The sequence below is a fragment of the Pituophis catenifer genome, unplaced genomic scaffold, assembly GCF_029215685.1.
Source record: "Pituophis catenifer annectens isolate HBS135680 unplaced genomic scaffold, rPitCat1.0.hap2 SCAF_12, whole genome shotgun sequence".
Lineage (NCBI taxonomy): Eukaryota > Metazoa > Chordata > Lepidosauria > Squamata > Colubridae > Pituophis > Pituophis catenifer.
In genome coordinates this window covers 21,114,356-21,130,343 of record NW_027256892.1, presented here as the reverse complement: position 1 = coordinate 21,130,343, position 15,988 = coordinate 21,114,356, and the positions used below count along the sequence as shown (strand labels likewise).

The 15,988-nt window shown below is 45.1% G+C and overlaps 1 protein-coding gene across 1 annotated transcript in view; it reads right to left on the bottom strand.

The window, feature by feature from the left end:
• Positions 1 to 15,988, bottom strand: part of GLB1L2 (galactosidase beta 1 like 2) — a 66,772-nt gene that overhangs the window by 37,326 nt on the left and 13,458 nt on the right. Inside the window, exons 2-6 of the mRNA XM_070952455.1 lie at positions 13,950 to 14,147; positions 12,769 to 12,837; positions 11,398 to 11,493; positions 3,468 to 3,576; positions 2,359 to 2,451 (exon numbers count right to left, since the gene is read on the bottom strand). Coding sequence (XP_070808556.1) covers positions 2,359 to 2,451; positions 3,468 to 3,576; positions 11,398 to 11,493; positions 12,769 to 12,837; positions 13,950 to 14,122 — 540 coding nt within the window. The 5' untranslated portion in view covers positions 14,123 to 14,147. The remainder of the gene's footprint in view (positions 1 to 2,358; positions 2,452 to 3,467; positions 3,577 to 11,397; positions 11,494 to 12,768; positions 12,838 to 13,949; positions 14,148 to 15,988) is intronic.

Here is a 15,988-nt window from a genome sequence, read left to right as displayed (position 1 = left end):
AACCAGGTAACCCTGGCATTTATTCCTCCGCACCAGCAAGCTGTCAGCTTTGGAAACCATATTAGCACCGGAGGCTTCCACGCTGCCACTTTCTCGTGTGTGGGAAAGTAGGAGGAGGGGATTTAGTAGAGGGAATGTAGTTAGACGAAATAGCATTCTTCCCTTCAGTCGAGGTCAGGACAATCCTGCATCTGGAGAAGGAGTGGTTGGAGTGATGTCTCGAGATGGGACGGATGGTGATCGGAGCATGCGATGGACTGATGAGTGAGGGGATGCTTTTCGGGGTTTTGATTTACTGAGTGAAAAACCCAGAACTCTCAGATTCGGGTTTTCCCAGATGTGCCAGTCATACCTACTCTCATAAATGGAACTTTGAGAAAATGCTTGTCTCGGAGTTTTTAATTGGAGTTGGGTTTTTCTGGAACGCTGACACAAGCATTTCCACCAGGTAGGGGATGGGGGGGGGGGGGGGCGCAGCTTCAGGAGGATTTGCCAAGCTGAAACTGATCATCTCCCAGGACCTGCCCTGCCCAGGACACAAGTGGGAACTTGCCAAGTTCTCTTCGCTGGGTGAGATGACAGCAGGAGACCTTAATCAAATTAGCCGTCCTTCTGCTTTAGCCCCGGATTACCAGGTTTTGCAAGGCAGCTTCGGTCTACTTTGCAAAAAATAATCTACAGCAAAGGAGGCTCCACGTCTTTTATGACAGGGCCAAAGGTTCATTTCGTGATTCACAAACTATTTGCTTTGGAAGAGCAGGGAGATCTCTCTGCTTTTGCGAGAAAGCTCAGAGATCCCTGGGTTCGAGAATGGGAAGGAACCATCCACTCTCACCCCTGTTCTGTGGAGGAATTCCAATTAAAGCGGCCTTGATGGATGGCTGTCTAACCTTCGCAGGTCTTAACAGAATGACAGAGTTGGAAGGGACCTTGGAGGTCTTCTAGTCCAACCCCCTGCCCAGGCAGGAAACCCTACACCACTTCAGACAAATGGTTATCCAACATCTTCTTAAAAACTTCCAGTGTTGGAGCATTTACAACTTCTGGAGGCAAGTTGTTCCAGTGATTAATTGTTCTAACTATCAGGAAATTCCTCCTTAGTTCTAAGTTGCTTCTCTCCTTGATTAGTTTCCACCCATTGCTTCTTGTCTTGCCCTCAGGTGCTTTGGAGAATAGCTTGACTCCCTCTTCTTTGTGGCAGCCCCTGAGATGTTGGAACACTGCTATCATGTCTCCCCAGTCCTTCTTTTCATTAAACTAAGCATACCCAGTTCCTGCAACCGTTCTTCATATGTTTTAGCCTCCAGTCCCCGAATCATCTTTGTTGCTCTTCTCTGAACTCTTTCTAGAGTCTCAACATCTTTTTTTACATCGTGGCGACCAAAACTTCTAAGAACTGGCTCTGTTGCTCTTAGGAGCTTTGGAGATGGGCAGTCAATACATTTTAAAAATAGTAAAATAAAACGGATTAAATAAAATCATTTTACTATTTAACCAGCATCTCTCCTCCCCCGCCCCCCCCCCCGGCCCGGTAACGTTCATATATTACTTGTATCTGTCCCAAAGGTGCTTTTGCAAGAGGCAACTGGACTTTCTGTTTTTGTTTTCTCTGAAGACGTTTCGCTTCTCATCCAAGAAGCTTCTTCAGCTCTGACTGGATGGTGGGGAATGGAAGGATTTATACTCCTTGCAGACAGCTGGTCATTTGCATCATTTTAGGAAGTCGTTGAGGCCACCTGGAGGTTTGTCTGTGTCTTTAGGGTTACCTGAATGGTGCAAATGAGTGTGGAGCCTTCTTGGAACTGTTGAAAGGACTGTGTTGTAGATTGGAGATAGGTGATGTCATATATCTCCCCCTCTGTTGAGAGAGGGCTGTTCAATTTTGTCACAGATGGCCTCTTTGATAAACCTCCAGGTGGCCTCAACAACTCTCTAAAAGGATGCAAATGACCAGCTGTCTGCAAGGAGTATAAATCCTTCCATTCCCCACCATCCAGTCAGATCTGAAGAAGCTTCTTGGAAGAGAAGCGAAACGTCTTCAAAAGAAAAAACCCAGAAAGTCCAGTTGTCTCTTGAAAAAGCACCTTTGGGACAACCGTGACCTGGATGACGGAGAATCTCCATAGACATTACTCCTGTCTATTATCAAAAGTTGCTGGACAGTGAGATGGACGGCGTATAAATGTAAGGAATTAATAAATAAATATTACTCCGTCTCTTGTCCCATGAGATCAATCAGATCAACTCTTGGATGTATCAACATTTGTGTGTGTTTTTGTGTGTGTGCTTGTTTTGCTTTTATGTAGCCTTCAGCATTTTTTTTTTTCCAGTTCAAAAGAGGTGGAGGAATAATTTTACCTGTTTTATGTAGGCCATGTAATTTTGGTCTTGGGCATAGGAGCCGTATTCGTTCTCCACCTGCATGGCTATAATTGGCCCCCCGTTCTTGTACTAGGAAGAGAAGCAAGAGAACGTAAGCAAATGGGGTGCAGTTGGCAGATCTAATTACTGAATTTGGGAAGATTAATGGAGGAGGACTCTGTACAGTTTTGCCTTGCCTCTCCACGGCTTGGTCCAAAGTCCCATTTTAAAAGTGACCTAGAAAAATCTCTGAACCTCACCGGGACACGGAAATGGGAAACCAAAAGTCCTCTCTGTGTCAAGAACACTTTCAGGAGGCAGAGATTGAGTAAATCACTAAGTGCCTGCTGTACCCTCTCCTTACCACCAATGAAAGAAAGATAAGAAAAGAAAAGAAAGAAGCAAAGGAGAAAGAGAGAGAGAGAGAAAGGAAAAGAAAGAAAAGAAAGAAGCAAAGGAGAAAGAAAGAGAGAGAGAAAGAAAGGAAAAGAAAGAAGCAAAGGAGAAAGAGAGAGAGAGAGAGAGAGAGAGGAAGGAAGGAAGGAAGGAAGGAAGGAAGGAAGGAAGGAAGAAAAGAAAGAAGCAAAGGAGAAAGAGAGAAAAAAGAAAAGAAAGAAAAGAAAGAAGCAAATGAGAAAGAGAGAGAGAAAGAGAAAGAAAGGAAAAGAAAGAAAGGGAAAAAAGGAAAAAAGAAGCAAAGGGGAAAGAAAGAGAGAGAGAGAGAGAGAGAAAGAAAGAAGCAAAGGAGAAAGAGAGAAAGAAAAAAGAAAGGGAGGAAGGAAAGAAAGAAAAGAAAGACGCAAAGGGGAAAGAAAGGAAGGAAGGAAGGAAGGAAAGAAAGAAAGAAAGAAAGAAAGAAAAAAGAAAGAAAGAAAGAAAGAAAGAAAGAAAGAAAGAAAGAAAGAAAGAAAGAAAGAAAGAAAGAAAGAAAGATGGATGCTCAGGATACATTTGAACATTTAATAGCATCCCAGGAAGGTCTAGAAATTTAATCTGGGGCATTTGGACACGGGAGCAATTTTCAATTCTGGTGCGATAAAAGATTGTGTGATTTAAAAAAAAGAAACCTCAAGGAAGAAGTAAATAAAGGGTGTGATGTTATTTACCTGAAGATGGACCACCTGGGGCATTAGGTTGTCAAAGTAAGAATCTACAGCCTCGGTGAAACCCTTGTAGGTTGTCCTGAGTTGCATTTCAGGGTCCTGAAGCAACCAGCTAGGAAGGAAGATGATCAGGTAATCAATTAAAATAGGAGAAGGTGAAATAAAATAAAATAAAAAAACCTCATGACCCCTGACAGTTTTTGCTTCCCCCCCCCAATCCCCCCCCAACCCCATTCTTAAGAAACAAATGGGCTGGACCAGACTGGACATTCAGCTTGAATTTAAATCATTTTTAAATGCTTTAAGAAGTTCTTTAAAATATTCATACACACACGCACACATACACATTTTAGGAAAAGTGAACAGAATAAAGCTTATGCTGCACTGGTAGGTAGGTAGGTAGGTAGGTAGGTAGGTAGGTAGGAAGGGAGGGAGGGAGGGAGAGAGAGAAAGAAAGAAAGAAAGAAAGAAAGAAAGAAAGAAAGAAAGAAAGAAAGAAAGAAAGAAAGAAAGAAAGAAAGAAAGAAAGAAAGAAGAAGCAAAGGGGAGATAGAGAAAAAAATGAAAGGAAGAGAGAGACAGAGAGAGAAAGAGGAAGAGAAAGAAAGAAAGAAAGAAAGAAAGAAAGAAAGAAAGAAAGGAAGGAAGGAAGGAAGGAAAGAAAGAAAGAAAGAAAGAAAGAAAGAAAGAAAGAAAGAAAGAAAGAAAGAAAGAAAGGGGAGGGAGGGAGGGAGGAATCTTGGACAGTTCTAATAGGCACAATATAATATTTTTTCTACCCACTTTTACCATTTGTTTGTTTGTTTGTTAGTTAGTTAGTTAGTTAGTTAGTTAGTTAGTTAGTTAGTTAGTTAGTTAGTTAGTCAGTCAGTCAGTCAGTCAGTCACATTTCTATGCCGCCCAACTCCCAAGGGACTCTGGGCGGCTTACAACAAAGAATGAAACAATGCAAACAATCCCATAAAAAATGTTAAAAAGAAAAACATTAAAACATTAAAAACATTAAAAACGTTAAAACTCATTCACGCCATTCATGGCCGGATCTCGCCAGATCACAAGAGCGAGATCAACGGCCCCAGGCCTGCCGGAAAAGCCAGGTCTTCACCGCTTTTCGGAAGGCCAATAGGGTAGGGGTAGTCCGGATGTCAGGAGGTAACTGGTTCCAGAGAGCCGGGGCAGCCACAGAGAAGGCCCTCCCCCGCGGGCCCGCCAGCCGGAATTGTTTAGCTGACGGGACCCGGAGGAGACCGACTCTGTAGGATCTTACCGGTCGTTGGGAGCTATGTGGTAGAAGGTGGTCTCGAAGACAGCCTGGCCCTGAGCCATGTAGGGCTTTAAAGGTAATAACCAACACCTTGAATTGCACCCGGAGACCAATAGGGAGCCAGTGCAGCTCGCGGAGAATTGGTGTAATGTGGGTATATCTAGGCGCACCCACTATAACTCACGTGGCTGCATTCTGGACCAACTGTAGTCTGCAAACACTTTTCAAGAGTAGCCCCATGTAGTAATAATTGTAATAATAACAGTAATAGTTAAGTAATAAGTAATAGTTGTAATAATCCAACCATGAGGTGACAAGGGCTATGCATTTTCTAAACCTTTTCTAATGCAATCTACTTTTGTGTGGCATTTTTCCTAGAGAAACGACCCCATTTTTTCTTAATATCTATATACATTTCATGATTTCTGAGCCTAAAAAAAGGGAGATTTTTTTTTTTTTTTTTGCATGAGACTGCATTGGCCTTAAATACAAGTTCAAATTAGGTAAGTTTGTCCTAGAATGCAAAGCACATTATTTTTTGGGGGTGTTTTTTTTTTTGTCCTTTCTAAACTTGCCTCAAATTGCAGGTTTAAATATCTGAAAACATTTAAAATATGCAACGGCGTGGAATTGGACAAAACCATCTCAAAGTCAGCTCCCTGAAAAGAGGAAGGGGAAGGTTTTAAAAGAGAGGCAGAAACTCTCTTTGAGCCAAGATTCTCTAGAGACGCTCAATCTCTGGTGGCAAAGACAAGTGGAAAAAAAAATAAAATAAAATAAGCAGGACTGGTGCATGTCGGTGGGCCCCCCTTGGGACCCGGTAACTAGGAAGGATTTTCAGAGATGACGTTGGACTCGTCAAGCGTATTGCCTTAGGGCCTGACATCAACAGATTATCCCCAGAGGGAAGAAATAAAACCAGTGAAGGAAAAATAAAAAAAGGAACCCAGCTGGGGAAAATCAAGCCATTCGTTCCAGCAACTAGAAAGGAGGATGGAGGTTTATCTGGAGAATCAGCCAAAAATGCAGGCCAAATCAGCCCACCCACGTTAAATTCCCAGTCTAACTAAGGGCAGCTTCTGTGGAATTTTGCACAGGGCAAGAAGTCCGTCTGTAGGTAGACGATCAAAGACCAAAACTCTCTAATTAAAGGTAGAGAAGTGATGGCTTCTGTAGGGTTGAGTCCTTTGTCTATCACATTTGGAATGAACCAAGATACCAATGTAGATCCCCGGAGGTTTCACAGCAGTGATGTCCAACCATGGCAACTTGAAGACCTGAATTCCCCAGCCAGCCATGACCATAGATCATTCTTGTTAGTTGCAAAGTCATGTCCGACCCATCGCGACCCCATGGACAACGTTCCTCCAGGCCTTCCTGTCCTCTACCATCCTCTGGAGTCCATTGAAGCTCACGCCGACTGCTTCAGTGTCTCCATCCAGCCGCCTCGTTCTCTGTCATCCCCTTCTTCTTTTGCCCTCCATCGTTCCCAGCATTAGGCTCTTCTCCAGTGGTCCTTCCTTCTCATTAGGTGGTCAAAGTATTTGAGTTTCCTCTTCAGAATCTGGCCTTCTAAAGAGCAGTCAGGGTTGATCTCCTCTAGGACTGACCGGTTGGATGGCCTTGTAGTCCAAGGGACTTGCAGGAGTCTTCTCCAGCACCAGAGTTCAAAGGCCTCCATTCTTTGGCGCCTTCCTTATGTTCTGTCCCCGTCTCACACACGCACACAAACAGATAGCCAGGGGTTAAATAAAACTGGCAGACAACAAATTCTTTTGATAAGAGGATTGGCAGCAACCCAGTAGCTGCTTGCCAAGAACTTTACTCATAGAGGGAGGGGTTGTTCCTCCGTCAGATAAACCCAAACAAGATACACACAGTTCAAGAATTGTCAAGTCCAGTCCGTATTAAATCCAAGGCAGATAACGTTGTTTCAAAGATACAATGTGACTCGCTAGTAGTTAGTTTTGTCCGTCACAGAGTCTGAATGGCCACCTCACCCCCTTTTATCCTCTGTGGGGTGTAGTCCAGTGACTCAGCTTAATCTCTGGCACGCCTCCTTTTCTGCTGCGTGCACTTGTCTCTCCGACGCTGGCATGGATCCAGCCAAGACTTATCTCCGTCACTGTCCAACTGCGAGGAGATACCTGGCTCCTGACCAATCTCTTCTCCTTCGGGAGACACCTGAGGCATTGCCAGAGAAGAGGGTCCTGGAGAGGGAGGCCTGGCCAACTCCTCTCCTTCATGTTCGGAGCCTTCTCCCTCCGATAAGTCGGCCTTGGGGGTCGGAGTCAAAACACCTTGTGGTCCAGCTTTCACAGCCATCCATTGCAACTGGGAAAACCATAGCCTTGACTATACACACTTTTGTTAGCAGGGTGATGTCTCTGCTTTTTAGTATGTTTAGATTTGCCATAGCTTTCCTCCCCAGGAGCAAACGTCTTTTAATTTCTTGGCTGTAGTCCCCATCTGTGGTGATCTTGGAGCCCAGGAAAATAAAAAATCTGCCACTGGAGAAGGAAATTGCAACCCACTCCAGTATCTTTGCCATGAAAACCCCATGGGCAGTACCAAATAAGATCATGGCATCCGGCCCTCTCAATTCCTGGCAAATAGATGGGGAAGAAATGGAGGTAGTGACAGATGACCAAAAGTAGTGGAGTAAATTCAGAAAGCTTCTCCTAGGGGTTATTTAGCATATTATGACTTAGACTTAGAACTTAGAATAACTTTATTGTCACTTTAAATGTACACTAATCGGCATACATTAAAAATGAAATTTTGTTGCATACAGCTCTCAAAGGGTCACCACCTCCAATATACACCACATAAACATGACTAAATAAATACAAAATTATGTATATACCCATGCATATTATATGACACAGAGAAACAACACAATGTAGTTTGGATGTATACATGTACATGGCGAGAAAAACAAATTCTGCGAGTTTACCAGACAGATGGTGTATGGAACAAAGCTGTTACAGAATCTGAAAGCCCTGCTAGAAATATTTCAAAACCTCTTCCCAGAGGGGAGCAACAGAAACAGACCATGAAGTGAGTGTGTGGGGACTCTAACAACGCTTCGAGCTCTAAGCACATAGCGCTAATAAGCAGTATCCTGAATGACAGGAAGCGAGCTTCCTATAATCTTCTCCACTGTCCTCACCACTCTCTGTAGGGACTTTCTATCTGAGGATCTGCTGCCACCAAACCAAACAGGGGATGCGGTTTGTTCTCCATCGTGCCTCTGTAAAAAGTGGCCAGGACAGAAGGAGAAAGAGGTGCTCTCCTCATCCGACGCAGGAAATGCAGACACTGGTTTGCACGCTTCACTAAGGATGACGTGCGGAGAGATCAGTTAGCTATACACACAGAACTTTGCGGATGGTCCATAATCGGAACTCTATGCCTTGACAACTCTTGGGTTCATTTCAGAGCAAACCTTGGGCTTGTTAATTTGCAGGTACGGACATGAAACAATCCTGGCACATTCAACGTCCCTGCTGCCTTATAACCGGATCGATACCGAGTGCTCAGGGTCACCTTCCTTTGTTACTATAAGTGACTTCCTCACCTATAGTAAATCCAATCCAGAGTTTGCCCCATTTGTGGGGTCCTTGGTGCTCTCTGAGTTTGGTAGTTTTCTTGCAGACCTTTCATAACCCAACTAAGGAAATATCAGTGCTGGAAAAGACAGTGCCCTGTCACTGTTGGTGGGAGTAGGAGTCTTGATGGCTGTTTTCTCTTTGATGGTTAGTCTGGGTTGGGCTTTTATTTTCCGCTCAGTTGGTGGTCTATTATCAATACTGGTGTTAATCTCTAATTATCTGGGTGTTAATTACGGGCAAGGAGGTATTTTGACAGGCCAATCAAGAAACTGACAAGAAGAAAACAACACTCCCACTAATACTGACAGGGCAAGCCGGTAGTGTATTAACAAAGAGCAAACCCTACTTCCTTCTAGAGCTGATGATGTTGCCTAGTTGGGTCCTGAAACGTTTGTGAGAAAACAACCAAGCTCAGAAGGCATCAAGGACCCCTACAATTTCACCCTCATCATCATCATCTTCATTTAACCACCCCATAATCCCTTGCAGGGTGGAGTCTGGGCAACTGAATGGAGGTAGCAGAGTGTTTTAATGGCTGGATGCCCTTCCTGTCACCAATGCAGTTTTGTTCGGCAGATATATTCTCAGTGTGCCCAGAGACAGAAATATCTGCCTCTCTACATAGGATCGAACTCACAGCCTCCTGATTGTGAGGCGAGAGCTCCACCTCTAGGCCACTCCCCCGCACTTCCACCCCGAGCCACAAATATTCTATATTGCCCCCCCCAGCTCTGAAAAGACAGCCAGAAATCAAGATATTTAGGCGCGGGACACTACTTTTCGTGCCTAGAATGAACCAATATTTATTTATTTTATTTATTTATTTTTATTTTATTGAATTTCTATACCGCCCTACTCCCGAAGGACTCAGGGCGGTGTACAGCCATGAAATAAAACACATAGATATACAAAATTTAAATATGGCCTATTTATGCTCTCCGCCATTATGGATCCCCCCCCCCTCAAATTATTCTCTTGAAAAATGTTGTCCGCTGCTTTTATGTGAAATAGGCATGAAGGGAGGGAGCGAATGGAAAGAAGGAAGGCAGAAAATGCTTTTACGCTGAATAATTGAATGCAGAAAGAACAAATGGTGCTTTTTATTCTGGGTGGCAAAAAAAAAAACAACACTCTGGCATCGGGCAACTTCTCACCCCCGTCATCCCGCATAAGCTGGCCTATTGTTCCCTTTTCTCCCCTCTTCCTTCCCCATCTCCATAGCTTTGATGACAGGGCTCCTAATTCCTAAGATAGCATGTCCTTCCCCATTCGTCAGGCCATTCCCCCCACCCGCCGCCCCCGTTCTGCTTTTAAGTCTCTGAACTTCAGGGTCAAAATATCGCTTGCGGATGACTCCAAAGTGTGTCAGGAGAGAATTTCAACAGAAGGCCAGGCTTCGTGGACGCACTTTTCTGTAACAATCTAAACCGAGAAATGGGGGAAGTTGCGTTCAACAAGATGGCTGATTTTCCTCCCCCACCCCCACCCCTATTTTTTTGGGGGGGGGAGAAATGTTTCTGCGGGGAATTTTGCCTCAACTTCTGACCCAAAAGAGCGGTCAGTGGGGGTCGCAGAGGAACCGAGAAGAGCTGTTTTCTGACTCGGGTGAAGCAGAGCAGAGGTGAAATGCTCTCAGCTCGGACCGGATCGCCTGATCCGGTAGCGAGGGAGGCAGGTGGTTCAGAGAATCTGTAGCAAAAATCCCTGCCCTCCCCCCCCCCCCGTGCCCAGCTGAAATGACCAGCTTCCTGCAAGGAGAATAAATCCTTCCATTCCCCCCCACCATCCAGTCAGAACTGAAGAAGCTTCTCTGATGAGAAGCAAAACGTCTTCAAAGGAAACCCAGAAAGTCCAGTTGCCTCTTGAAAAAAAAGCACCTTTGGGGGAAGGAAGAGAAACCGACTTCGCAATACAGAACTTTAATCGGCAGGGAAATTTCCCCCCATTTTTTAAACAGGCTTCTCCCGTTTTAGGAGTTGCAGCTTATACTTTGAAGCTGCAACATCTAAAATGTCAGGAAGGTGAAAAGGACGAGGGAATATTGCTCGGAACCAAAAGAAGTATCAGTTGGAAGGACAGTTCCGTGGAACATGCCAAACAGAAAGCTTGCCGCTAACAGGAAACCAAATTAGTTCTATGCAGACCAGATACATGTCATTTTGGAAGAAACAGCCTATTACAGTGATGGCTAAATCTTGGCTAAACCCCGCCATGCGTGTGTGCCCCCACATGCCCCTCTCCCTGTGCATGCATGCACGCCCTCCTGCACCTGCCGTACCCCCGCGCATGTGTACGCACCCACCTGCGCGCATTCACATGCAACCCCCCTCCTGTACATGCCCTGCCCCCCACGGCAGAGAGCCGATGACCAGCTGGCCGATGGGAGGCATGTGTGCATGCGTGGCAGAGCTGAACTGGGGCAATGGCTCGTGTGCCCACAGAGAGGACGCTGTGCGCCACCTGAGGCACACATGCCATAAATTCGCCATCACAGGCCTATTATGTAGAATATATAAAATAAAATAATATTTTTGTCAGACTTCGATGCTATCTCAAAATAAATGAATTTCCAAACTGCCAATCTTTAAGGAAATCTTTTCTTTAATTGAGCACAGCCACCGGATCATGACTCGATGCGGACAAGACTGACCTTTTGCCCCCCAATCCCTCCCTTTCCGATCCCCAATTCTCTGCTTCTCATTGGCTATCTTCCAAGTCATTCTTCAGACTTCTTGTCTCGTCATTTCCCAGGAATGTTTCCCCCCTCTTCATTTCCACGACAACCCGACTTCAAAGCGATTTAGCAGGCAAAAGTTCAGAGCTTCTCTCTCTCTCTCTATGCCAGCGTTGAAGCGCTGACAATTTTATCAACAAGGTCCACTGCAAAAGGAATAACCGCTGAGTTTGTCTAGATTCTTATGTTCCATTTGGCTGCCTCTCTGTTCTATTTATGTTCTAATTATCTGATTTCTTCTCCTTAAAATTAGACTATGAAAGCTGCAGACACAGTTCAGTAGCAGCATTTTAGACAGAAGTCTAAATCATTCAGACTTACCTGGGGAGGCCACCGAGGTCCCATTCTGAGCATATATATGGTCCGGGACGCAGTATCACCCATAGTCCTACTTCTTCTGCTGTCCTAAGAAAAGCCCTAGAGAAGCAAAGGAGAAATGGCAACAGGACTGCAAGGGCAAAACGGCTTGAAATTTAGCAAAGGGAGCTCAAAATGGTGGTTTAATGCACCCTGTTATTAACACAGCTGCCTGCAATTTCTGCAGGTTCAAATCTTACCAGGCTCAAGGTTGACTCAGCCTTCCATCCTTTCTAAGGTAGGTGAAATGAGGACCCAGTTTGTGGGGGCAATAAACTGACTTTGTATAAATATACAAAAGTATGAAGGCTATTGCTTAATGCACTGTAAGCCGCCCTGAGTCTCCGGAGAAGGGCGGCATATAAATCAAATAAAAAAAAAAAATAGCAATAGCACTTAAAATTTATATACCGCTTCACAGTGCTTTACAGCCCTCTCTAAGCGGTTTAGAGAGTCAGCATTTTGCCCCCAATAATCTGGGTCCGCGTTTTACCGACCTCGGAAGGACGGAAGGATGAATCAACCTGGAGCCGGTCAGGATCGAACGCCTGGCAATCGGCAGAATTAGCCTGCAATACTGCATTCTAACCACTGCGCCACCACGGCTGAAAAACTACCCTGTTTCCCTGAAAATAAGACCTCCCCGGATAATAAGCCCAATCAGGCTTTTGAGCGCATGTGCTAAAATAAACCCTCCCCAAAAATAAGCCCTCCCCAAAAATATTTAAACGCATGCACAGCCGGTCCCCCCCATTTCCTCCGGGTTAGGGTTAGGGAGACAGAGCTGGAAATCAGGTAAGACGGCAAGAGGAGCCCCGTCTTGCTCCACGCGCCCCAAAATAATAAGACCTCCTTGAAAGTAAGTCCAAGCACTTATTTCGGGGTTCAAAAAAATATAAGACAGGGTCTTATTTTCGGAGGAACACTGTAACTTTATCTAAAGACCTAACTGTAGAATGTATGGATTATTAAAAGGGACCCATGAAATTTTCCTGCCAACTATAGAGTTTGCAAAAGTTATAGCTATCTACTATTAGAATAAAACTACTAGAATGAACTACTAGAATAAAATTTCTGCTTTTATTTATATGTCTCAAAGCTGTGTACATAATGCCCAATCGTTTTTATTACGATCAATAGCACAAGAACCTCCTGTACTTCTGATTTCCAACTCAAACTCTCTCTCCACCCCTTTACTTCTAAAACCATCCCTCCGTTTCCAAGTGCTGCATAAGAACGAGAAATTCAGCATATATAAATTTGATATCAGATGAAAACGGATTTTTAGATTACTAGATTCGTTTCGTAAAGAAAAGGAAAATCTCCAATACGTACTGCAGGTCCAAGTTTCCGCTGAAGTCAAACTTCCCCCTGACGGCCTCGTGAAGGTTCCACGGGACATACCTGGAACACGCAGTGAATAAATATCTCCGTAATAGAGGCCCGCGACCGATCTGATTTTACGACTTTTGCAGCAGATGTTAAGCAAATCGCCATGGCTGTTAAGCGAATGCCAGAGTTGTTAAGGGAACCGAATGGTTCGCTACGGGTGCAGATTTGGCAAAACGAGAAATACATGCTAGGATTTATTAGCTAGCAGGATGCTGCCGACAGCCATAACTGCAACCTGGGTGCTAAGCACCCCATGACTGTGGGGTTCCCCCTACCATCAAAACTACTGAATCTGGGTTGTAAGTACCACTCCCCCACCCCAGGTGTGTGCATCAGAACTTTGAATAGCCACTACATTACGGGTTGTAAATCAAGGACTATCTGTATTCCAGTAAAATCGGCAATTACCGTATTTTTCAGAGTATAAAACGCACTTTCCTCCCTCTAAGAGGGTGAAAATTTGGGTGTCTTATACACTGAATGTAGCCACGCCCACCTGCCGGCCCCCACCCTTTGGCCTCTGCCTCCCAGCAATTTACCTCCTTGCAGCAAGCAGCAAACAGTTCGTTTCAGCTTCAGCAGAGCCTGATTAGCACAAGCAGCTGATTGTCGGTGGGATCGGTCTCCCGATCCTCAGCTGTTTCAGGCTGCAGGGATTGCCATTGCCTATTGCCGCGTGCCCCATTTGCTGCAAGGAGGCAAATTGCTGGGAGGCAGAGGCAGACTTTTTTTTTTTCTTGTTTTCCTTTCCAAAAAAGGTAGGTGCATTGTCAGATTTCGACGTCATCTCAAATAAACTGCACTCCCAAACAATTAATCTTTGCTGAAATATTCCATTTATTGAGTACGACAGATCTGACCCCCAAAGCCTTCCCTTTCCGTTCCCCAATTCATCTTTCCCCAGCTTCTGACCTCACCCCACAGGAATGTTCCCCCCTCCCATCCCATCTCCTAGGGGATATTATCTACAGAGAAAATAAGTAGGTGAAAAGTCAAGCCTCGTCTTTTTATGGCAGCATCAGAATCCTGACATGCGTCTTATAATCCGGAGTGTCTTATACTCTGAAAAAATACGGTACATTGAGACAAAGCTGAGCGGGCCGTGAAGAGCAGAGAAGCCTTACGTTGTGAGGGTGTTCAGGCCGCAGGCCTTCATCTTGACCAAGCGGTCCCTCCAATATTCCTGGGGGATGCGGAAATAGTGCATTGAGCCGCCAAGGATGCGAAAGGGCTTCTCCTCCAGCAGGAACTGCGAGTGCTTGACCTGTAAGCCCAGCACTCGGCCCCAGAACCGCATGGGAATTACGTTCGTCAAGTTAAACCTGAAGAGGAGAAAAGGAAAAGAATACCGGTAGCAGAGCGAGGTAGAGTCGGTTTAATCTGGTGGTTAAGGCACCAGGCTAGAAAGTGGGAGGCCGTGAGCTCTAGTCCTGCGGTAGGCATGAAAGCCGGCTGGTTGACTTTGGGTAATCACCCAAACCCGGTTTTCATGCCTAAAGTAGGACTAGAACTCCCAGTCTCCTGGTGATTGGTCAAAGGACACCCAGTCGGATTCATGCCCAAGGTGTGACTAGAACTCCCAGTCTCCCGGTGATTCACCAAAGGACACCCAGCCAGCTTTCATGCCCAAGGTGTGACTAGAACACCCAAACTCCTGGTGATTGCCCAAGGGATACCTCGCCGGCTTTCATGCCCAAGGTGTGACTAGAACTCCCAGTCTCCTGGGGATTCACCAAAGGACACCCAGCCAGCTTTCATGCCCAAGGTGTGCCTAGAACTCCCAAACTCCTGGTGATTGGCCAAGGGACACCTCGCCGGCTTTCATGCCCAAGATGTGACTAGAACTCACCGTCACCCAGTGATTGGCCCCAAGTCACCCAACCAGCCAGCTTACATGCCTATTTTGCCTCTTCTCTCCTGTATTTAACCCATTTCATGGAGTCGTGCTATAAAACTTCTCTCTTCCGCCCTCTCTTTGCCGTCCCCCAAGTTCATCCTTCCAAAGAATCTTTTTATTTCCCTTCAACATCCATGATTTAACTTTGAGAACTCTCCTTCGCTTCATCAACTTGTGTTATCCTGGATCTCCGGGGAGGGGGAAAAAAAGAAGGAAAAAAAGAAAACCACAGCTTTCAGGAGGAAATCTTCAACCCACCCTTGAAAACTCCAAACAACGAAACTAGCAGAGAAGTTAGAAAATGGGAAGCTGTAAAACGATGGGTCTCTGCAGGTGTGCGAACACAGGTCCCGTTTTCAGAGACAAATGTTTAAAATGTTCCCTACAGTCTGCAACGTTATTCTGGCAGCACCAAGCTGTGTTGTCAAACAAGAAGCAGATATAAAGAGGCAGAGAGAATCCGGAATTCTGCCGTGCTCTGTTTCCTTAACCAACAAAACATTTTGCTTCCCCCCAACCAAAGTTTCACGACGCGAAACTAGCGAACCAGAAGAAAAAGAATATGATCTCTGATACCTGCTGTCAGCACGTCAAGATGCATTTATCCTAGTGCTGACATGAGAAGGAGAACGCAAGTGTCTGCAACGGGACGGTTGCCTTTCACCTACTTATTTTAGCTGGAGATAATGTCCCCTAGGAGATGGATGGGAGGGGGGAAATTCTTTGAGTTGGAGCAGTAGATTAGGGGTGAATGATTGGGAAGATGGCCAATGAATGCAGAGGAGCGGGGGAAGGAAGAGGAGGGATTTTGGGTCAGCACCGCAGTGCTGGCTGCATGGAGTCAGTGTAAAAGTTGCCGTGCTAAATAAAATGGAAGTTTGTTTCAAAAAAGACTTTGTTTGAGACGCAATTTATTTGAAGACGGCCTGAAAACCTGACACCTGCCTATTTACCATAAGTGAATAAAAACGGCCATAATCCAGTGGACTTCATCCAGGCTGACTGTTCTCTCTGTGGGTTTTTGTGCTCTTCAAGGCACTTGTGTTCAACTTACTATCTGAAATCACTGCAGGAGCCATGTAGAAACTCTGGGAACTGAGAATGCTAGCTTGTCTATGTATCGGTGTGATGGAGACAGGTTGGAGCAGGGATCTGAGGCCATCTTATTCCCAAACTGGTGAACACAATAATCACCAGAACTGTTAAACAGAAGTTGAATTGTTGTCTGTTCCTAGAAAGATATTTCTGCCATTAATGACTTATTCC